This window comes from Anser cygnoides, chromosome 2 (genome assembly GCF_040182565.1).
Source record: "Anser cygnoides isolate HZ-2024a breed goose chromosome 2, Taihu_goose_T2T_genome, whole genome shotgun sequence".
In the NCBI taxonomy this organism is placed as follows: Eukaryota; Metazoa; Chordata; class Aves; order Anseriformes; family Anatidae; genus Anser; species Anser cygnoides.
The window spans coordinates 121,097,145-121,121,082 of record NC_089874.1 but is presented as its reverse complement, the minus strand read 5'-3'; the positions used below and the strand labels follow the sequence as shown (position 1 = coordinate 121,121,082).

The following is a 23,938-nucleotide window of genomic DNA, read 5'->3' as shown; positions in this document are numbered from 1 at the left end:
CCAAAATGCTGTTTTAGTGTAAAGAGTAACATTTTTGTATGTACGTAAGAAATTCAATATGCCTAACTAATCAATATATATGACATCATCTTTATTTGGAATAGTTTTCATCATAAATTGATGTGCATATCTGATTTTCATTTCAGTATGATAACAGCTACATTTCTATATTTAACCTTAATGATCATGAGTAGCCAATTTCAAATTTACCTATAAAAATGTAAGTCTTAAGTACACATATTTCTACTAGGCATGTGAATTTTATAACCTTCACCAGCAGCAGAGAATGAAGACAAATTGGAGCCTGTCATCTACTTCATACTTTATTTGTACAATCATTCAAAAAATAACAGAACATCAGGACAAAATACTGAAAGAGTAAGTAATGCTTAAATCTGCACAGAAAATAAATACAAAGCCAAAAAAAAAAAACACTTTCAAAGAATAACAGAGTTTAAGGGGCACATTAGTTTAAATAACCATTGTTTTATGAGAGTGAAAGGATGTTCACTGTGCTTTTAAGAAGTGCTTTTCATCAAGACGCAAGATACTGCCACAGAAAATATGCACCTTACTTCTGTTTTGAAGATGGTTAACAGGCAGTAGTAGAACCATAATTGACTGGGTAGAATTTTCTGTTAGACCTCAATATTGAAGCTTCTTTTCAGCTTTGAGAGAGGAGGGCAGAATGAGTCTCCTAATCTGATGTTCATGTGTACTGCAAATGGAAAGAAAACAATGTTAGTGCATACCATGGTAGTCTTTAAGGAAAAACGCTATCAGAAAACGTCCTTAAAATCAAATGAGCAAAACATGGCCACAACTTCTATCCTGAGTGAATATTGATTAAGTGAATTTTGTCTGATAGGTAACGGGGATGTGTTGGTTATATGTGAGCAGATCTAGGAATACGATGGTAAGAGAGGGAATGAAAAGCAGGAAATCACACACCCAATAGGCAGGGCATTGCACACACTTACAAATCTGTCCAAAAATTCTTTGTGGAAAAAACATTCACTTCTTAGGGTCAGCAAAAAGTATTTATTATCTGAGGATGAGGTATATTTCAATGTAAACATGGAAATTTTGTTTCTCCTCCATTCCTGTCATGCAAGGGTGCATCAGAGCAATGACTATTTGAATCTCTCAAACTAACAAAAGGTAAAATCATTTCTCAGTCTTAGCTTGTCAGAAACTCTCCCCCCTTATGTTGCCAATTACCTCCACTTTAATTGTGTGCTGCAGATATTAACTATCCCACCCCCCCCCCCCCCCCCCCCCCCCCCCCCCCCCCCGTAATACTCACTCCCGGCCTCTTACCAGCTACATTTTTATGTAGTTCATTTCTCAGGACTTTTAGAAATCCTGCTCCACCACTACTCAAACGTTGACTAAAACTCAAAACCTCACACCTCGCAATTGCATTTTGCAAGACTGTCAATGCTTAAACTGCTCCAGATTAAATTATCATTGTAAATGTCACTGAGGTACCAAAGGTGCTGTTTCAATCGTAACATCCATTCAGGACCTTCCGGTTTCATATCCCAGTGGCCTTAAGTCCCTAAAAAAAACCGTGCTTGAACAGTTGCTCAGTATGAACTTAGCGTTCCACCAGAGCATCATCCATTTTCTGACCCTATCTCCAATCTTTCTCGTTCCTTTCCTCAAAGGAAAACCGAGTAGCCAAGCTGCAAGTCCTACCACAGCTAAACTTTTGCTTTGGTTCCTGAACCCACCAGAAGCAGCCTACCTTCCCTGCTCTCTGACTCCCCAAATCCCTCATCATCCCTCCACCTCCCTCTGAAGCCAAACATGAGAGGATGCCCGAGAGACCCCACGCCACACGTCCCGTCCCACACTTCTGGAGCCCCGGGCCCTCGGACTGCCCTCCCTGCCACTCAGCCCCGTCTCCTCCCTTCCACAGCCCTTCCTCCCTTCCCAAACTCCCCTCAGCCCGCCCTGGGATCTCTCCTAAACTGCAAATTTTTCCAGTTTTTCGGGTCTACGCAACTTCGCGTCCTCCTTCGCCCTCCTGCTGGTGCCAGTTCCACCCTCCGGGGCCGCCCCCTCGACACCCCCCGGTCCCTCTGACACCCCCAGCGCCCCCCGACGACGGCCGGGCCCCGTTCCCCGTCCCTGCCCCGGCCGCGGGGCCCGGCCCGCCGCCAGCCGGCTCGGGTCGCGGAGGGAAGGAAAGTACCCCCTCGTGCCTCGGCGACCGATGACGACAACCGTGAACGCAGGCCTCCCATTGGCCCTCGGGCTCGATAAGCGCGACCAATCACGGGCCGAACCCAACGCCCTCCCCCCCCCCCCTTCCCCTTTCAAGCCGGCGCGGAGGGGGCCCGGCTCCCTCTGCCGGGCGCGTCACGTGACCTTCTGTTTACATCCTCTCAGCTGTTGGGGCCCCTCCTCCCCCAGCGGCGCCGTCTCACACCAACAAACAGCGGCGGCGGTCCCGCACCTCGGCCCTAGCGGGGGGCACGCAGCGTCCTCCGCCTGCCCCGGCACCCCCAAACACCCCCCAGCCCCCAGTGGGCGATAGATAGCCCCCGCAGCTCTTCGCGCAGATCGACCGGAGCGACTCCGACCGTCCCCTCGCGCGGGTAGCTGCGGGCTGGGTAAGCGCCGGGGGTCGGGGGGCGAGGAGGGGTCGGGGGGCTCAAGCGGGGGGGGGGTCCTGGGTGTCGCCGTGTGAGAGCCAGGGAGGTTGAGGGGGAACAAGGCAACCCCCCCCCCTTTGGGGGAGCGTTGTTGCCTATTGTCCGTTGGCCCCGCGCGCAGGCGCGTGGTTTTTTTTTTTTTTTTTGGAGGAGGGGGTTTGGAGGGTTGGATTTTGGGGGGGAGGAATCGGGATTTTTGGGGGGGGGGGGGTGTTGTTTTTGTAGAGCCGGGACAGCCTGCCCCTGCGGGGGGGGAGGTCCGGGACGGGGACCGCCTGCGTACGCCCTCGGCAGCCTGTGCCGCCTCCTCCCCCCCCCCCCCCGCGTTCTTCCGTCGGCTGCGTAATAAATAATTTGTGTTTCCCCCCCTCAAAAAAAAAAGGGGGAAAAAAAAAGGGGTGCTGCCGTGGGGCCGGAGCGGCTGTGCGGAGCTCAAGGGGGGGCTCCAGCCGTGCGAGGGGAGCGCCTGTCCCGTGCAGGAGGTCCGTGCCCTGCCGCCTCCTCCTCCCGGTGCGTTTGTTTTTCTTTCTCTTTTTTTAACCAGGGAAGCGCAGCGAGGACGGGAGGTGACTCCGCTTCCCCTCCCCCGGGCCCTAACAGCCCGAGGGCCGTGTGGGGTTGCCTCCCGGGGCGTTTCGGAGGAAGCAGGAGGAGGCGAGGCAGCAGCGTTTTGTTTGGCCCCGAGGGGAGGTGATGCAGCCCCGGCCGGCGGAGGAGGTGCTGTGGCGGCGGCGAGGAGGACGAAACGCCTCGTTGGCCAACCCCAAATACCCCGGCTGCGGGCTGAGGACGCCCCTTGCCCCCCCTCACCCCCCCCAGCCGAGGTATAGGGGCAGGGTGCTGCGAGCAGGCCGGATTTTGCCATAAAGGCGCTGTTTACACCGCGCTCCTGCGTTGGAGGAGGAGCGGGACCCGGCCGCCTCCTCTCCCTCCTGCTGGCTGTGGTGGGTGCCCTTCGGCGTCGTCACCCGGCTGTGCCCCGTCTCATTGTGCCGTCCCCTTGTCGGCTCCTTGCGGAGCCAGGGGGAGGAATCTTGGCGTGTGTGGGATACGCAGGCAGCAGCTGGGGCCTGGTTTGTGCAGCGCTGACTTTGACAGCAGAAGGGAGAAAATAAAACAGAAAAAACAAAACAAAACTGCTGTGGTGAAAGTGAGCTCCTGGGGTGGAGAAGAAGATCCCTCCTTCTTGGACAGAAGGAGGAAAACAGTTTTGGGGTCTGTGTAAGAGAAGATAGGAGCTCCTGCAGTGTGCTGAGAATGCTTGTGTCCTTGTGGTACTTACTAGTAGCCGTGTAGGTACTGCCCTCTTACTGGGTATCCTGTCAAGTAAAAGTTAAGCACAGCTCAACTGCACACTTCAGCGAAGAAGTAAGTTTCCTTCTGATAACAAGCAGTAAACTCTCAGGCACACAGACAAGGATAATCAGCACTTCAATGATATAATGAAGATACCACTTCATTTTGTTCTTGTGCCCTCTGTATTAAAAAGAAAGCCTTCAGGATGCAAAAATCTGGTAAATCTGATGCTTAAAGTTAGTAAATTACAAAAGAGTGTTGTGAGGATGCCTTTGTGTTATTCTTGTGAAGGAATAATAATTTGTGATTCTTGCCCCCCCCCCCCCCCCCCCCCCCCCTTTACTTTATTGTGGGTACAGGATAGACCATCTCTGGAATGGATCAGGTTAGGATAAATGGAGCTGTTTTCTGTGGAACTCGTGCCCGATTTATTGGAAGACTTTGAAAAATGTTTTGGATGTGTAGGTGGACAAATGTGTGAAAGATCTATCATCATCTTAACTGCTTTTGGGTGAATAAAGGTAATGATAGGAACGTAAGGTGCGTCGTGGAGGTCAGAAAACCACAATGAGGGCTTTGGAGATGGACATGTAGCCAGATGTGCTTGACAACAGTAAGTGTCCCTCAGAAATGCAAGGAAAAACAATTGGATGTTGTTGGGAGGTCTGCAGTGAGGAGAACGTCATAAAACTGCAGAACTGGGGAAGATTACATAATGTTGAACTTGCACTCAGGACAGCCAAATGCTATCTCTGGGTCTGTGTAGGATAAGGTGCCTTCCCTGCATAATCTTCCCATCAAAGGCCTTGTAAAAAATTTTCTGCCTCTCCTAATTGGCTTTTTCTATGGATTTTCTTCATCCACCCTCAACCTTTTTGTTTTTGTTGTGACTTGCTCCAGGTGATTGAACAGCCAGCTTCAATACCGAAACACTACATTTATTGATTTACGAAGTCTTGCCGTTTTTATAGTCCTTGCCAGATTGGCAAGAATCTGGAATCCTGCCAGATTGGTCATTTTTACTGTGTAGTCTTCTGTTTTTTTTTTGTTGATGACTGCCCAAGCTGTAACAGCTCCTTCTGAAGAGCCTTCTGCCTTACAAGAGTCTAATAATAGAACCTAGCTGCCAAACATGTATTGTAGTTTTCCATGCCTGTGCTAGACTGCACCAGAGCAGTTACTTGGCTGTGTTTCTGTAAACTTGGAAGAGCTCTTGCTTTGAGATTTTGTGTGTGTGTCTGAAGGTAAAGTTAGGCATGATATTGATGCAGGTGGAAGTCTCTAAAAAGCATGTTGCCTGTAACTTTTCTAGGCAAACTTGAAAGAACAGTAAAACAAGGACCAATTTTCAGGTTACTACTGCAAGAGGTAGGTAGTAACACAGTTTCTTCCGAAGGTATTCCAAAAATTTAATATTGGCAAAATAATTTTTCCATGTGGCTTTCCAGAAACATTTATGCAAGTAATTTTAAGACTTTTAAGACAAAAGCAATAAAAGTAATTCTGAAATAGTAAAGGAATATTTATTCAAGTCTTCAGTGGATGGTAGGAAGTAACCGAGGATACAGTCAGTTCTGGAGGAGAAGCATCTTTACATGTACCTGTTCCTTTCATTTCCTACCATGTTCCCAAGTCAGTAGGAGTTTCAGAGTAAAATAGAGAGTAAAACTCTGTTTTACTGTGCTGTTTGAACTGCAAGTGATTCTCTAGCTGATCATGAGTTACCTCTGTGTCAGAAAAGTGCTTTGAAATTTACAGTGCTTGGCAGTTTCGGATGCAAACATCACTGAATATTATCTAATTCATTTTTCCTATTTAGAATATAGTTTCTTCAAACTGAAGGTGGGAAGAATGTGTGCCATCTTGTTTTGCAAATAAATAATTAGGGACGTGACTTGCATAAAGGTGCTTTAGGAGCCTTCTGGTAGGGTCAGAGGTAGATCAGGTAGATTGGTATGCTTCATCTTCTTGAACTAGAACATGGGGTTTTTCTGAAAGAGAACTTTTCTAATGTTTGCTTTGCAGAAGTGCAATTGCACTTTTTCATTTCTTACCTCTTTTATGGAGTTTTAGGGAATTTATATTAAATAATGTGGATATAATTACATTAAAACATCTGGAAATAACTATTGTGCTCCAATTCCTCTGGGGCTTATTTGTGTGTTCTGGATGTTAATTAGAGGCTTCAGGCCTGCTGACTGCAAGCCCTTAAAGCAGTTGCTGCTGTTTTGTTTAAGAAAATTGGGTTGGGCTTCTGCACCTTGAAGAAAGGACAGAATTTGTAGCAGTTTAGGATGTTGAGTATCTTTTCAGGATTGAAGGATTAGCGGGCTGCTGTTCAGAACAGTAGTGTTAGTTTTCTCTCCTTTTTGTCCTCCTGATATATCATGCCAACTTCTTACTTCAGAGTTAGCGTTGCTACTGTGGAGTTGGCAGTGCTGTTAACTCATCACAAGGAGCTTGAAATCCTGACAACTGCATGTGAATTCTTTTTAAAAATCTACAGAAGTCTGAATTGCAAGATGATTAGAAGCTTGTTGGAAAATTTTAAGATAACAAGTAAAAGTAAACTGAAAGTGAGGATACCTTTGAAAATGGTGGTTAATCCAAAGAAACTTAGTTCTGAATGCAAGAGGTATTTGAAGTTGTATCTAGAAAGCAACTGAGGTGTCCATCACTTGTACATTGTGACTACAATAGGTGTGTGACTTCTCAAGTAATCTTATCAGTCCTTTAAAATGATACACAAACCCTCTGTCATTGTTAGGAGGAAAACAGTGTTTTAGAAGTAACCATAGAGCAGTTTAAAAAAAACACCCAAACCCTACAGCCCTAAAATAGTTCAGAGGTGACATCAGGAAGTCACCATGGTAACTCTGGGCTACACATTCTGGTGCTTTCTCCTGTGGGGGAGTTCTGGGCTGGGGAGGTGACCATGAAACAGGAATAAACTGCTCCTGTAGTTAGAAGGCTGTCGTGTGACAGATCAAGGCTTGGAGCCCGGTGCTTAGAAGATGCATTTAATGAAGGCTAGTTTTGGAGTTTTTGTTTTGTATAGTGTTTAGTGAAGAAAAGATGTAAAGATCTATTGTGTTCCAAATGCAGAATACTGAGTTGTATGAATTACAGGGAGTTTGAGATTTAAGATACCTGGGGAGTATCATTAACGTGACTTAAGAAATCATAACCCTCAATATTTAAAATGCTGTATTTCACTGCAGATTTTCTCAAGATAGTATTTGATCACTGTGGATTCACAAAACAAATGCTTAATTTGATTTGCAGTGTTTCTAGGTTGTAAAGGAAGAAAAATAGAATTACTGTTTAAAAATGCTGTTTAGAAACTTGGGTTTAGGGAGCAAATAGTTTGATAGTGAAATGTAGTGCGTGAAAGCTTGTAAAGAAAATAGTTTCACATTGCAGATATGGAAAGGTGTTTACTCTATAGCAACTTCAAGTAGGTGTCTAGTGCTGTTATATGGGAAGGTCTAAATTTTTATGAAATTTGGGAATAAAAAGTGACAGGCAGGATAAATCCAGATAGAAGTAGCCTAGCAGTTAGAGAAAGGATAACTTTTGTCTGGGCTGCTAACAGGCATGCTTTACTGGAGATTGTGTTTTTACATATATATAAATATGCATATGCACAACCAGCCTGCGTAGTGACTGTATTTAGCTTGTTCACAGGACCTGCAATGCCTCCAGGTTCTTTTCTTTTGGTTTCTTGTCTTACAAATCTTTTGGCTGATGATACTTATCCAGACCCAACTGCCATTTCCTTTCAAAGGACCCATTCCTTCAGCCACGAGAAGTTTGTGTTTTTTCTACAGGTCTTAAATCACCCAGCAGCAGCAACTCTTCTCACATATTCAGAGGGAAGCAAGGACAGGATGTGTGCAGAAGCGATTTCCGTTGCATTACTTAACACTAATTGTTGCTATCATAGCCTGGGTAGCCTATAGTTAGTGTGAGCATCTGCAATAATACTGGAGGTCTGTGTTTAAGCACCTGAATCACATGTCAAGTATCAACAGTTTGTTATTACAAAAGCTTTTATTTGCATAATTGCTAAATAGAAATGCTTATTTAACCTGTCAATCATGATTGTTTCTTCCTTACATTTTTTAACGATTGGCTCATTATTGTCCTTAATGATGGGTACATATTTCTAATGGTAAATCAAGCAAATGCAAAAATTGTTTTCAGAATGAGTAGCAACAATTTTGTAATACTAGATAATGTTCAATCAGGAGGCATTTGACTGTCACTGGCAATTTTTTTCAGTTGATATCTACCTACCTCTGTCAATAGATTTAGAGGTAAGAGGTATAATCAAGTTAGGATTCTTACATAATATCAGCTTAAGATATAGTCATGTAGTACGCAGTAATACAGCAGATACAAAATATGTGTGTCTGAATGACACTGCAAAGTATTGGTACTAGTCTTCAAGTAAAAGAAATAGCATTTGACATCAGTTTCTGTCTTCAGGAGTGAAAGGGAACTAAATCTTAGAGAACATCTCAGAGGTGATGTCATAATTCTTTATTCATGCTTTTTTGTTTTAAAAGTACCTCCAAAGCTGGTTTTCCGGGAGGAGATAACTGCATTGATACATAGCTTCCATCAGTAAGGTCTGACAGTCATTGGAATTGTTAATGGTAGTAATCAGCTAGTGAATTACATACAGAAATCTGTATGCCTGTGGTGTCCCTGTCCCAAATGAAAGGCTACATTCCTATAAGTGGTTGCTTTAACATTGAAAGAGGAATTAGGACTGTGGTGGGGAGAAAATGAGAAGCTGTTACTATTCTGAGAATTGGTTTGTGTTATTTCTGTAGCAAATTTTTCAGCAGATTTTCAGGAATTACAATGTATTTTTATTGACAAATCTTTCAAAGAAAAAGTCAAGTAATACTCCTCAACTCAATCACCACCACTGTACTGTATAATGGTAGAAGTTGAAAATTGTTGGAGCCACTGTCTTGGTAATGATTTTCAACACAGTTATTTTTTTGCTTGTAGGTATGGCTAAATTGTATGGAAATTAAGTGCTGAAAGAATGAACTCTTAAAATCACCAAATTAGTACTTAATTTCAGGAAAACAAGAGGTTAATATTCTTGCATTACTAATATGTTCAGTTAGTAAGGAATTCTGTCAGTATTTCTATGGGGACATCAGTTTGCCACTAAAATAATTTCTTTCTGAAAAAACTGGAGACCCAGAGTTTTCTTGTTTGCTCTTGTCAATGTTGGATTCTGGCAGGTGGGGTTTGCTGGCTCTTCTGCTGGGGCACGTGAACCTGCTGTTTATTTGTAAAACTCTCCCCTTTACCCTTTTGAGAATGAAATGTGGTTCTGCTTTCATTCAATGTAGTCACCTGCTGTCAATTCTCCTAAGTGTTGTTGTGTTCTTCTTTCTACAAATTCTAAACTTGGTATTTTTGCAGCCAGTAGCTCAGTAAAAACTGGAAGGAAACAGAGGAATTGTTGCTGAGTTCCTTTATGACTTCTGCAGAGCTGACAATTTGCAGCATTATAAATCCCATAGGCTTTAATCTCTGCTTATTTACTTCAGTTAATTATAACTAAGACTCATTACTGCTGAGTTTCCTGAGATTCTGTGATGTCTTCTGGAGTAACTGAGTTCTCAAGAGAAAAGTCAAGTGTAGGATTTGACTTCCAAGTTCTGGAATATGTTGGATAAATTGGAGTTGTTCATGGTATAACCAAGGCAGGTTATGTGACTGTAGCAGCCTCTTGTGTTACATCTGTAAACTACACTTTTGTCAGGTGAAGGCCATATGCTTTTTGACTGGAAAAAAATTGATAGGGTAGGATTATGGGGATGACTACCTAACAGTGTGCAGTGCACAGCTGTTACATCAAAGAATGATAAAAGGTTCTGAACTTCCAGTTCTTGGTGAAATATTTTTGAGAATCTTGAAATGGTGATGCATTCCCAAAATCTCCAAACACCCCTCCAGACTGTACCTGCTGTTGGTACTGTAAGTAAATGATAACTTTTCAGTAATACTTCATTCTTCCATGAAGAAAAAATAACAATGTAGAAATATTTTCAAGTTAAAAATGTGCTTAGGTAGTTTGAGTTTGGCTCCTAAAGAAGTCCTATAAGAAGTATTTCTAATTTGGAGAAGTTCTGGAAAACTGTGTGACTTCAGGCCTGCCTGAGGTTGTTGAGAGGTCAGAGGTAGGTTGGAGTGTTTGTGAAGAACATAAAAAAAAAAAATCATAAAAAAATAATTCAAAGCAGTGAAGTAGCTACTTAAATTTTATTCATGGTTTTGGTCATTATCAACTCAGTGAAGTTCAGTATGTCACATTTTTTGAAAAATCTGTTCTCGTTTTGTAACCTTAGATGTAGAGCTTCTCAGTATCATAGGCTATGTAGATAAAAGCAAATTATAAGAGGATATACAAAAGTGTTTTCTGTAAATTATAAAATGATTCCCCTTACCTGCTTCCCCTCTTATTCCTCTGTCAATCATGGTCAAAGTGTAAGCCATGAGTAGAGTAAAGGAATGTCAACAACAATGTATAAGCATTTCCGTGCTCTTGGAAAGAGGGGTGAGTATGGCAAATACTCAGGTAAGTGAAAAACATTCTTACAGCTCTCAAAAAAACCCCCCACAAAACATTAAAAATAACCATGGGGTTGTGCTGATCAGAGATGTATTCTTTTTAGGGTATGATTGAGAAGGCAAACAGAAGTCAGTTTCTTCTAAATTTATGTAGCTTTAAAATCTGTTGGATGAATAAGCATAATGTCACCCTTCTCTATAAAGTTGTTGCAGTTCTTTACTGGGCATAGGTTCTTGCTCTCAAAGTAAATTTAGAGTCTGTTCTTGCATCACACTGTGTCCTTCTGAAACTGTCTCCTTAGTCACAAAGGAAAGGTTGTTTTATGTGGTTAGGCTTTGATCCTGATTTAGTTTTTCATATCTGAAAGTACTACTAATTTCTTACTGCTATAAAATACAATTAGGCCTGCTTATGTGTATGTTTTGGTGTGTTCAGTAGCTTTAAGGATTGGGGCTTTAAGGAGGGCAAGGCACCTGTCATCAAGACATGGAACTGGGCTTGGTTTGAGTGCTAGTGACACCTGGGTGACTTCCAGGAGAAGGAGTAGACTTGGGTGGAACACATTTGAATGTAAGACTAATGTTTGAATTGCCAGTTGAAAATGAGAGGCTCTCAAGCACTTGCAGTAAAAGTTTCACTCTTCTACCCCTGACTTCCTTGGGTCCGCTCATCCCTGTTGCCTTGTGTGTGCACACTGTGTGTCAGCAGCCCCCTGGTGTCTCAGGCACTCCAGCAGTGGACTTGGGCCTCCCCCTTACCCTCCAAAAGCTGTCTCCTCCAGTTGTTTCCCCCAGCTACTGGTTCCTAGGCCACTCCATGTGTCCGTGGGTACCCCTGCTAAAGCTCACATCCTCCTTTGCTGGCACCATGGACATGTGCGCCCCAGTGACCTGCTGCCATGAGGGCCCCCACTTGCTGCTGTGCAAACCTCTGTGTGCACAGAAAAGAGACCCTCACGCAGGAGGGTTGCAAAAGTCTAGTGAGACGACTGTCATCATGGGCGGCTTTTGCATTTCCATAGAGACCTTTGGTAGATTTTAAGTATACAGTTAGTTCATACTTGATTTGTTGGTCTTCAGAGTTACGGTAAACCATTGCTTTGGTAAGGACTGTGAAGGGGTAGTTGATCTCTGCTTTATATTAAACTAGGCATTGGATATCTTAAGAAATATGAGTCTGTGGATGAGGTTGTGCCTTTGAATAATTATTAGTATACGTGTGAACCAGTATGCCTGTTAGCAGTTGCATTTGAAACAATGGGTGGATCCGTTGTGATGCTTCTGGAAGTCTGTGTCAGTGAAAACTTGTATTGGGGTTCTGAGAAAGGCAGGAAGCGAGAAGGCAGGCCTTGCTCATCCGCTGTTTGGAAGATTACAGGCCTAAGTAATGACTTCTTAAAACATACTGTTGTATACAACGTGTATGTGTATGTTGTATGTATGCTGGAGGTGTATTGTATTGCACTAGACCATTTTAAGAATCAAGTAAACAAGATCAGGACGAAATTTTTTATATAGTCTTTTGGAAGAAGGGAATGCATAATAGAAGTTGACATTCAGGCTGTGAAAGTAAACATTTTGATAGTATAGTAATGAGTTGTTCATAACATTGTTATTGCATGTAATTGTGATCCTTTTAGAATTATATCTAAAGAGCAGAAAATACAAATGTTTTAGTACACTTTGAGTTTGATAGTTGATCAGCTGTGGTGATTTTTTTATGAGAGTGCTGTAAATACATAGCTCTGAGATGAGGTTTCAAGTGTCAGGAATGTAACCATTTTCTATTTTTACACTTGACCTCATTTCTATTTTCTTTTGCTAAAGGCAACAGGCCTGTGTTGTTCTGTTGCTGCTGAAAGCGAGTTTATTTAAATAACTGGAAATGTTTATGTGCAATAAGCTTTTGAACTTTAGCAGTAGCTGAACTAGTGAATATTTTGTCATGAGCCACATTTATCCTACTGAAAATTATATGGACTGTGACTTGATCTGCTTAAGACTTGCTGCAGAAACTGCATTTTTGGTAAGAGTTTAGGAGAATGTTTTAATTTGTGTACTAAACCTGCTTTGCATTTCATTCTAAAAGTGACTTTATTTTGTGATTTATTCTATAAGTGACTGTTTTGTGAAGGTGACGCTGAAGATAAAGGAGTATCATATTTTACTGTGTGATTTGCTATCTTCTGGCCACTACATACTAAATTATTAAGCATTTTCTTTCATGGAAAGACATAGATTGTTTTTAAAGATGTTGAAGATTTGGCTTGTCCTTTACATCAAGGTGTTTGCCTAGTTGTGGTATGGTCAGAATAACATTAAATTTTGCAGAAATGTTTGTATCACTTGTATGCCTTACTACTTTTCATACTGATTAAATAGGACTAGATATTCCAATTTTTTTTCCCCAACATCTTTACTGGCCTTCTCATTCTTAATGTTTGACTATTACAGCTTGTATAAAACTACTTGCAAGGAGTATTCTTTGTTAAATACTGTTGTATAAAGCTCTTTATCGTGGGAAAGAGTTTTGCTGCCTGGCCATTCTGTAACTCATTAATTCCTGTGAAATATGTGCACAGACAGCAATTTTTCTTCTGAAAAAACAGGTGCTTGATACAAACTCAGAGACTAACAGATATCTGTATATATCGAGCATCACTGATTTATATCAGTCTTATGAAGTCCTGATAGTTTAGTCTTGCTGTTGAACAAGCTGTTATTATCTGGTACCTGCTGTTCCTGTGGGTCTGTTAGGTCCTTTAGAGCAGCTTCTCTCTTTTTTCCCCTCTTTCTCCCAGGCAGCGTATGACAAAGCAGTACTCTTCCAGTTTATGCTTGACAGACTTAAAATAGTTATAACCTGGGAATACACAGAGCTGTCAGAATACTGAGTCCTTCAAGAAGAAGTGTACTATAAGGGGACTGTTTCTGGGTTGTTTCATGGACTCTGCTATCAGAGGAAGGGTAGGGGATTTTCCGTATTCTGTTGGGATGGTGGGGTTAAGCTGACATCCTTTTGCTTATGATATGCTCTTGTGGAAATTTGACAGGTCATTGCAGCATCTTAGGCTTCTCGGAGATGAGGCCAATTTATGCAGTGTAATGCAAAAGAGCACCACTGAACTCTCTGGGCTGGTGGGGGAAGAGAAATGATATTAATTGCTTTGATTTCTACAGTTGGTAGGATACTATAGGGAACACAATTAGGCCAGAGTTAGCATCCTCTCATAGAGGTAAACATACAACTTCTTGAGGTGTAATCACCAATTTCCATGTCTGACTGCTGATGATAAGCAGCAGACTGACAACTATGTCTTATTGACATACTACTTATCACCACAGGTTGTGAAAAAAGCACATCATGCTGCTCTGGTCCATCACTGGTACTGAAGTAATGTTTCCAGCAACTGTACAGTACCATTATTCCAGTTGCATCATACGATGCCATAGGCATCAGTCCTTGTAATTTTCATCAGGTATTCAGACACTACTTCTTAGCAGATAAGTGCTCTCTGAAATCGGGAAAATAATTTTTGAATAACTCTTTAGTTTTATAGACTTACAGGACTGATGTACAGCATTTTAGTTCTTTTGGTTTTCTGTAGCTATAGTACTAGCTTACAGCATCTTGCTGCTTTGAAAAATGATTTCTCAGAGCACTTAGAGCATTTTCTTATTCATCGTATGCTTCACCATATGAGGAAGACCTGATTGAGGGGCTGAAGCAACAACTGATTGAAATTTTAAAGCAAATACTGGCTAAACTAAAAAATACTGGCTAAACTGAAACTTTCAGTGAAATTGGATACTATCAAATCCTGTTGAGAAAATGTTCCTGTGCTTGCTTCCAGTTTAAACTTTCTGTAATGTGAATCACTAGATTCAAAATGTGGTTAGGTAAATCCCAAAGATCTCGTACATCTGAGGTGAGGGGTGGAGAGGAAAAAGTTTTGTGCAGATGATGGATAGTTTTTCTAGCAATTAATCACTCACTACAACAGGGTAGTTGGACAGCTTTCCTGTTTCTCAGCAGGGTGTTTCTGCAGGAGATAATTAAGCAAGGTCAGCTGGTGGCCCAGGGGGTATTCTAGGATGTGAACACTGAAGCTGGGTCTGTGGTGACCATAGTGACAATTATCGAAGGATCATAAGCATAGCCCCGGATAAGACAGCATGGGTGAGGGCTTCCTATCTGAGGACATAGAGCTACTTTAGTACTTACTCTTTTGTTACAGATCTACAACTTCAGATTTCAGAAACTGACTTGCACTGTTTCAGCCCTGTACTGCAACCTGCACTGTTGGTTGACTGGTGAAAACACTGACCTCGTGTCTGTGTTTCTAAGTGGGCAGTGGGAATGCACGTGTGTGGTGCCACAGGTGGGGAAAGGTGTTTGAAGAAGAAACTTCTGAATCTTGCAATGGTTCAGCTTTGCAAACAGTGCTTTTTGTTTATTTTAAGTAGTAGTGAGAATTGAGTCAGGATGTGGTAGTAAACTGCACATTAAAAGCCCTCTTCAGGAAATAACGTGGGTTTTTTATTTGTTATGTGAAATAATGAATTTTATATTCTTTATCAGCATACTTGAAAACAGGCATGGCATACAGAACTGGTATATAGAAAATGCTTATTTTGGCATTCAAGCTTTGTTGTTGTGTGAAGAGGGTAGATAAAATTTCAGATGGGGGGAAAAAATCCAGTATGGAAGAAAACATGGAAAAAGAAATGTATCCCAGTTCTAAGAAGGGGGAAAAAAATCTAGGTGGACAACCAACAAAACTAGGCTTGTTATTTAAAAAGTTTACAGGAACTGAAAATAAAAAGCAGAAAAAAGCCAAGAGGACAACTAGACATTCAGCAGGGTTGATCTGAAAATTATACAACCTTGTGTAATTATAAAGGTAACTTTATAATGAGATCTGTCCTGATGTCTGTCACTGCTTATAAATTTTTGCGGAGCCATAATCCTTACTGCATCTTACAAGAGAAGTGTGGTACTGTCTGTGGCATGTGGTGTGTTCAGGTGACTGGGGATGGAGGAAGACAATGAGACAATAAGGGCACACCTGGAGCCTTGTGTAAACATCTGTTGAAGGCCTGAGCAGGAGGATCAGGGTTTAAGCTTACAGCAGACTTGACAAACATTTTCTGCCCAAGTAGGTCAATGCAATTCAGGTTAAGTCAGTAGTTGTATCTGTTTACATTCATTTGGCTTAACTTTAATCCTGTGGTCTGTTCCTTCTTCCATTGCTATATTGCAAAGAACCTTGAAGTGTGCTTTGTGTGGAGTGTATTAAATTGGAGGACTGACTGTACTTGTTTCTGTTTAGCTCGAAAAGCTTGTTGAAACAATCGACTAAACAGTAGGTTAGGAGCGAATGTTTTTTGAGTGAGACAAATTTAATAGGCTTAAAATAAATAAATGATGGTATTTCCAATAGAATTTCCCTTAATTCACCAGGAAGTATGTTAGTATACCCTGAAAACAACTGTTTCCTTCCTTTCTAAATTATTTGGAATGAGAAAACAAATAGCTGTGGAAGAGAAGGCAGTTCAAGTAGCAGTTATTCTTCCCTGAACATCTAGATTTTTTCATTTTATTGTAGTTTAGCAACAAGGCACATGTATAAAAGTTTCAAAAATGTGTGTGAAGAATTCAGTGTGAAATACCCACGTCCCACAGTTTGTTCTTGTTCTTGATGTCACCTGTTACAGTCACCTCCAGCTCACAGTTCACATTTTGGCTTTCTTCAGTCTTTGCATGGCAAAATTTACCATTTCTTTTTCCCTTTCAGATAGTAATCAACCATTCTGTGTTTTTGTGAGGTTCTGCTGAAATCTTAGATTCAGCTCTGCGGTTGGGAGTTGAATTTCCTCCTACTGTGGCACTTGCACAATCTTTGGTAAGAAAGGGAAAGCTGGACAAAAAAATGGGGTCCTTTGGTTTTAGGAGTTACTGGGTGGGACAAGAACAGGCAAAAATAAGATCTCAAGTTCATTACAGCTGTAGGAGTGGCAGAAACTTAGAAGTAGGTCTAACAACTGAAACTGAGTGAACTGAAACTGTAAAACAGACTTTTTTCAGGCTCTTATGTCATGTGTGGTTAATTCCTTCCTATTGACAGTCACAGAACATTCCTTGTTAGGTAAACTCAACAGCTGGCTCCTGTGTCTACTTTTATGAATACTTGTGTGGGTTACTGTCACCTTTTCTTTTCTCTGTGTGCTGCTCTTCCCAAGAAAAGGGGGGAAGGTTCACCAAGCAACTTTGCATGCCCACTGTGGCTTGCAAGGAATGCACCACAGTCTGAATTTGATATGGTGTGGGATTGTCAGGGATGATATGCTAATGTAAATAGGACTTTCTCAGAATGCGTTGGTTCTGAGGAGCAGACTTGAAAATATGGGTGATCACGTCTGTTATGCTGTTCATGTTGTTTTTCTAGGCTAAAATAACATATTTTAAGGAAGTCACCTATGTGGGGTCAGGATATGCCAATATTACAAGGTACTAATATGTAACATTTGATGTTGTATGGACTTAGAAAAGGCAAGAATTTATCTACTGAATTAACTGGATGCCTTGCTAGTGTGGTATCCAGTCTGTTTTAAGTAAAGCATGCAGTCCTTACTGATGTGAAGAATGAACTTAAAAAGCAAAAAAAAAAAAAAAAAAAAAAAATTAGCTTCTGAAATGTGCAAAATTTGTGTCCGTTTGAGAACTGGCAAACAGATCTTGACAAAGCTTGCATTCATTTACTAACTTCTCAGATAATAGTTTGTGGATAAGAAGTTTAAGAATTAAAATACACTGAACCAGTTAACACTTCTTAGATTCTCATAGCCCAAGAATCTGTTTGTTTAATGTGACAATATTTAAAAAAAAAAAAAGCCTCAACCCAAGCTCTTTATGATAAGGAATTACAGTAAAAATTGGTTATAAGTTAGGTCAGATACAGGTCAGAGGTGGTGTGATACAGTTGTGTGGAGTTTTACAGAAATTGAAAATTGTGATATTTTTATTTGTGGATAAGAGAAGAAAATGCAAAATTGTTCCAATTTGTAAAAATACATTCATAAATAGTGTATAATGAGAAACATTTTAATTGGTTTTAATCAGTGCATGGACTTTTAATAAGACTTCATTGTAATTCTAATTCCTAAACTACAATTTCTGTTGGCTGCTGTATTCCAGAGGCTTAGACAATGGCTGCATTTTGTTAATTTTACGCACCTTTCTTCTGTAACTTCTGTAACTCTTTGTAAAACAGGCATTACAATGATACTTATGCTTTGTCTCTGCAGGTGTTGCAATTTAGGATTGCTGAGCTTCACAGGATGCTTTCTGTAAGCTTTGTGGAGTGTAGCTACATAGAATGTTTTTATCATTGCATGTTCTGCTGTGCTTATTTTGTCCTGGGTCAGCAGTCACAAGGAACCTTGGACTGACTTGCCTTTTTCCTCTAGCCTCTACTAAAATAGCTTGTGGGGTGGCTTCTTTTGTATATTTAAAATTACAGAAAGTTTATCTGACTTCACACGTCTCTTGCCTCTGTTAGAAGCAAGTCATTTCACCTTCACAAGGCAAAAGCTTACATAAAAGCATTGGAAGGAAGTATGTTATGCCTTGACAGAATATTTCTCCACAGCACAGGAAGTCATTTTTCATGAAAAGATATACTTCATTTTCTTTAACTTAAGGTGTTTGTTCATGGGTGTCATCAGCAGAAATTCTGGTGATACTGCATTAACTAACTGTAGGTATCAAAGAATCCCAAGAACATAAAATCAGAAAATACCTAAATAAATTTTGTTTTAGTTTATTGAGTATCTTGAAATTGTAAACTATTATTTACAGGGAAAAAATATTATGTGAAACTGAAGACACTGATAGAAACTCTACAAAGCTTTATTTTAAGTTGAAAGAACAGGCTTTTTCCTTCTGAGCAGTTTCATAGTGCCTGCTCACCCGTGGAGTATAAATAGTTAGTGAAGTTCTCCACCTGCTGGCTTGAGGTAGTGAATGCATTCTGCAGGTAGGGCTGGGAGTGGTGTTTCTATCTCAAATGTAGCCAGCTGCATTAATCTTCAAAAACTTGATTCTTACATTTACTTTTTAGTTATAATTCTTTCTAAACATATCCATCGAGACGATCACAATGCTTTTAGGGTAAAGGGAAGGCAAAAACTTATGTTTTTGTCACTAGATTTTCACTTGCTATACTAGTTTTGGCTGGGACACAGTTAATTTTCTTCATGGTAGTAGCTCATTTGATGCTGTTTTGTGGGGGGTGTGATGAGAACAGTGTCAATAAAACTGATGTTTTGCCTTACATTGAGTTGTTTACACAAGATCAAGGTTTTCCCTGCTTCTCTCACCACCTGGCCAGCGAGCAGGCTGGGGGTGCATTTGTGTATCCTACCAATGGATGTTTGTATCTTGAACATGTAGTCTTTCAGCTGAAACAGTTCCACTTGGTATTCATTCTTCTTCTGTTAAACTCCGAGTTGTTTTTCCCTTTCCTCACCAAGTAACACTGCTTGAAATAAAATTTGAATCCTCAGGTTAGTAAGTGTGGATTTACTTCTGGATTTCACGAGTCTGTAAGTCTCATTTCCTTAAGAAGTTACAGTGAATAGCTTCAAGCAATGCTTTCTTAGGTTTAGCTCTCCTTTGCAGAGCTTCATCATTCTGATCCTCTTAGTGCTCCAGGAAGCACAGATCTTGCATACTGGTGGCTGGGGAACACACCAAATTAGAAGTTGGTCATAGTTTGTGGAGATTTTCATTAGGCTTCGTGGAAAGGCTTATGAGTACAGTTTTGATACAGACCTGTTATATGGAAGACGATTCATTAGTGTAAGAAGGATTTTCATTTAAAGTATTGAACCATAAATTCCGTGGCAATGATCCCCACAATCTGTTTATGAATCTGCTTCATTCTGGTGACTGGTATCTTTGGTATCTTGATTGTGCCTGAGAATTACTTACTGCCTAATTTGTACGAAACAGGAATTTGCTGAATTGTATTGGAGTAATCTCAGACAAAAGATTCATCTTTTAAAAAAGAACGCTCAGTGAAATACACACATTTGAAGAAGCAGGTGGATTTGTATTAAAATGGTGGTACTTAATGCAATTAAAGAGAGTGAGTGTTTCTTCGTGTTTCTTCAAGTATCACGTACTTGAAGTCATTCACGCTGGTGGTAGAATGCCCCTATTTTGTAGAAACTAACGGGATAATGGCTTTGTTTGTGGCATTTAGAAATAAAGCACCGAAGGTGGCAGTTGCTTATATTTGTTGTCATGTTTTGTCTAACATACTACTTGTTACTGTACAGTTGGAATGATACTTTTGGGAACGAACTAGTCTGTCTTCTGTATTGTAAGCCAATATTTTTCTTGAGAAAAGTCTACCAAGTGTTGGGAAAAACAACTTGTGTTCATACTTGAATTGTGTATTGTTAGATGTATGGTTAAAACAAAACACAAAGCTGGGGGAAGGAAAGGAGGGAAGTGAGATAACATAGCAGCATATGGACCAAGATTCTTTGGGTTTTGTTCTTTTGGCTAAGGTGACTTTTTAATTAATATTAACAACTAGCTCGCTGTGGTTACTCTATTAGTCTAGTACTGATGGATTGAAATCTTTCCTTTCCAGTACTCTTACTATTTTGCTGATAATTCATGTAAAAATCAAAACATTAACATCTGGCTTTTATTTAATTTAGCGGTTAATTATGTAATAATGCAGATAAAATACTGCTCTGAAGGAATTATTTTGAAGAGAATATGTGGTGTGGAATTCACAAAACTTTCTAGTTACTTAAAAGCCAGCAAGATGAGAGGTTTTAGGTACTTCAGGAAATGGTACTCCTTTAGTGCATATGGGAGGCATAAGGAGGATCTCAGAACCATTCCTGGTGCTGGATCCAGACCAGAACAATGTGTGGTTGTCAACACTAGTATTCTGATTCGATTCAACTCCAAAGTGAGTATCTGAAATGCGTCTCACGGTCATCACAAATCACCTGGCTTTGTCTCCCACTGCAGGGTGATTTCAGAGCATGTAAACTCAGCTCCTTTTAAACATAAGGAAGTTGATGTATGCTCCAACTGCTGTTGGACATCTAGTCCTCTGAATGGGTCTAGATCTATTCCAAAGACAGCTGTTGTCCCCACAAATCTATGTAGTAATGGGTGAGAGGCTGTTAGTGTTTTCGTCGTCTGTATAAACTCTTGTGTTGCTTGCTAATGCAGACAGGCAGTGTTGACATATTAAAGCTAAGCTGAAGAGCAGTGGATTGAGGTGGCATGAATTTGAAGGGCAGATTTTTTTTTATGAAATAAACTGTCCAGTCTATAATGGTTTTGCTTGGTGAAGTGGTCCAGTACTAATGATGTTTTATCACCCTTTAATCATTGTTGATTTGTTTCTCTTGGAAACTCAAGTTATGTAAACATCTTTTTTTCCAGGATTCATTTGTGATGTGCTTTTGAAAGAAGAACCAAGAATCCATTACATACTTAATGCTTTTTGGAAAACCCCTCCTGATGTATTTTGCAAACTAATTGAATCACCATAGAAATTCAGCATGGGAGGAGCTGTGAGTGCTGGAGAAGACAATGATGACTTAATTGATAACTTGAAAGAAGCTCAGTATATTCGCACTGAGAGTGTGGAGCAAGCCTTCAGAGCAATTGATCGTGGTGATTATTATCTGGAAGGATACAGGGACAATGCTTACAAAGACTTGGCCTGGAAGCATGGAAATATACATTTGTCAGCTCCTTGCATTTATTCTGAAGTCATGGAAGCTCTGAAGCTTCAACCTGGATTGTCTTTTCTAAATCTGGGTAGTGGAACCGGATATTTGAGTACAATGGTGGGATTAATACTAGGTAACTTTGAATTTTTTAATACATCGTTTCTGCATATCTTTTGTACACTTTACAGGGCCTGTACAATCTTTGTCTTCAAAATATAGTCCTATACTTAAAACAGTGTGTTTGTGCTTTTACAATATGATAGGTTATCTCTACAAGCTGTTCCATGACATTTCATGGAATGTCTTGGAAGGTGCAATTATTCATGTTTGTCTTTTTCTATAGCCTAAAATTTCAATTTGAGAGAAAGGAAACAGTATTTTTTTTTGCATAAAATGGAAAAGCATAGAGGAACAATTTGAGTGCTAAAATTTTAGTTTGCATTTTTACCATATTTATGCCCTTATTTTACGTTGTTTTGATTTTTTTTTCTGTTTATCCAAAAAAGTAAATGGTGAAGGCTTATATCTCTTGGAGAAACTTCACTGGAAAATAAGTCTTCATGAGCATGCAGACAGCTTTCTCAAGATGTGTTTGTTGAATCATTTTGTTGTATTTAATCAGTTCTGGGATGTAGACTTCAGATCTGCAGAGATTAAGCAGTTTTTAGGTTTTAAAAGCTATTTTACTTAGTACTGTTCTTTATTCTGTCCTCAAATACACTTCCTGTATGGAGAACAGATAAAATGAGAAATCATTGTAAAATTTTAAATTGAACCAACCTACCTTAGAGAAAAGTGCTTTTAATTCCCAAACCCTGTATGATACTTAATATAGAATGTGTGCTAGCAAATCAGTTGTTTTTTTACAAATTCTGTTATATAAGATAACTACTTTAGAATATACCTTTCACAGGTGTAATTTTAATGACTATTAAATGGAGTTTTGTGTATTTCTTTGGTTGCAGCAAACTTGGTAACGGGTGGTACGGTTTTGGGGTATGTTGGTGTATGCACAAAGCTGAGGTGTGAAGAGTTGGTTTATTTATCTCAGTTTTTGTCATTCCTTCTCAGTGATTAAAAAGTAGAAATTACCACTAATACATATATAACAAACTTCATTTGTTGGCATCTCTGACGGTCTTTTATTGCAATTAAGTTCATTGGCAAACTTACATTCTCTTGTGCAAACAAATGATGTTCATTCACAGGTTTAAAAAAAAAAGTTAAAACCAAAGATACCTACTCTATTAGAGTGACTTTGTCACTTTTGAGTGTTTCTATTTATGAAAAAATGTATTTTAATTAGGAATATTTTAAGTTCAGTTCTTTTTTCTAAAATGGGTGCTAAGAGTAGCGTGCAATAGTAATCATCCATTTCTCTGTGTAGTTAAGCTTTGCTTTTTTATTATTCTTTCTGGACTTTGTTTAAAAGTATGATATTGGATCATATATATTGCACCTGTATCTGTGTACTTAACCTGTTATGAATGGCTATTGGTTGCTTGTTGAATGCTCCTGGGTTCAATCTTATCAAGCAGAATCCTTGTCCTTCAGAGTATTGTATGTGGAGTTGAAGAAATAAGAAAGGAAAAGACTTGTCTTCTGTAGAGGGTGAGATTGGCTGACAGCCCCAAGGAAAATAGTTACACTACAGATGTTTCCACATTGCCAGCTCAGGTGCTGATACTTCTCCAGCAGCACCAAGGAGCCTGTAGCAGTTAGTGCTACAGTGACAAAAGCAGGATTTCCATAGCTATGTAGTTCTTCATTTTCTTACTTTCTGCTTCTTTTGATAAAAATCACTAGTTACAATAATTATTTTGTTTGTTTTAAGCAAAGGAACAGCAGCTTTTATAAAGGAGTAGAAATAATATAGAAGGAAAGGAGTATGCTTCTGATAAATATAAAGCATGGATATTTTTAAAAGCCCATGTTTTTAAACCAATTTCAGTGTGTAGTATAACAGGGAACCATGTGTTCTTTGACAGTAGTTGGACATCTTTCAATTTGACAATATAGCGAGTGTATTTTTGCCATGCTGACAGCGTCAAAATTAAATAGATGAAATTAGTGAGTTGAAACTGGTGAACATTTGCAAATATAGTGACATATTTAAAAAAAAATAAAGCCACTCCATAGAGATTAACTGTTGCTACCATTAAAATATAAATGTAGTTCAAACTGGGTGATAGAATTGTTTCCAATTATCGTGGAAGAGACCAGCTGACTTTGGAGAGTAACAGAGGAGTTGGTTTCACTTTTTTAGATTAGCTGACTCTTTGGCTTTTGACTTTACTGGTGAAAGAATAGAATCTATATCTTTTATTTCTGTTTAGATTAGTGTTATTGTGGTGTATCCTGATGTGGTGTATACATTACATTCACAGATTTAATTTGAAACTTGGAATAACCAGCATGTACAGCTCTTTAGTTCTTTGGTTTGTTAAAGCTGAGTTTTGAAAGGAACACGTGTGAGTTTTGGGACAAGTGGCACTTTGTAGTTAAGAGGCCAAAAGGAATGACAATTTTAATAAAAAGAAAACTTGCATTAGATGCTGCAGTGTCTCATGGAAGTGTAACTGCTGGTTAGGAATGTCATAGTC

The 23,938-nt window shown here is 40.0% G+C and overlaps 1 protein-coding gene and 1 long non-coding RNA gene across 5 annotated transcripts in view; one reads left to right on the top strand and one right to left on the bottom strand.

Moving 5' to 3' along the window:
* Positions 1-310: 310 nt before the first annotated feature.
* On the bottom strand, positions 311-2,334 carry LOC125183783 (uncharacterized). Its single transcript, XR_007166376.2, has 2 exons — positions 1,321-2,334; positions 311-718 (listed from the first exon to the last, which is right to left on the bottom strand). It is a non-coding gene; the product is annotated as an uncharacterized lncRNA (long non-coding RNA).
* A 46-nt stretch (positions 2,335-2,380) lies between these two features.
* The window catches only part of PCMTD1 (protein-L-isoaspartate (D-aspartate) O-methyltransferase domain containing 1), a 41,641-nt gene continuing 20,083 nt past the window's right edge, over positions 2,381-23,938 (top strand). The window contains exons 1-2 of one of the 4 annotated variants that reach the window (XM_048072423.2): positions 2,382-2,621; positions 21,043-21,468. In XM_048072423.2, coding sequence (XP_047928380.1) covers positions 21,162-21,468 — 307 coding nt within the window. In that variant the 5' untranslated portion in view covers positions 2,382-2,621; positions 21,043-21,161. Of the gene's footprint in view, positions 2,622-6,845; positions 6,989-16,349; positions 16,469-21,042; positions 21,469-23,938 lie in introns of those variants that run through there. The other 3 variants (XM_013184916.3, XM_013184920.3, XM_048072424.2) reach the window with 3 other exon arrangements.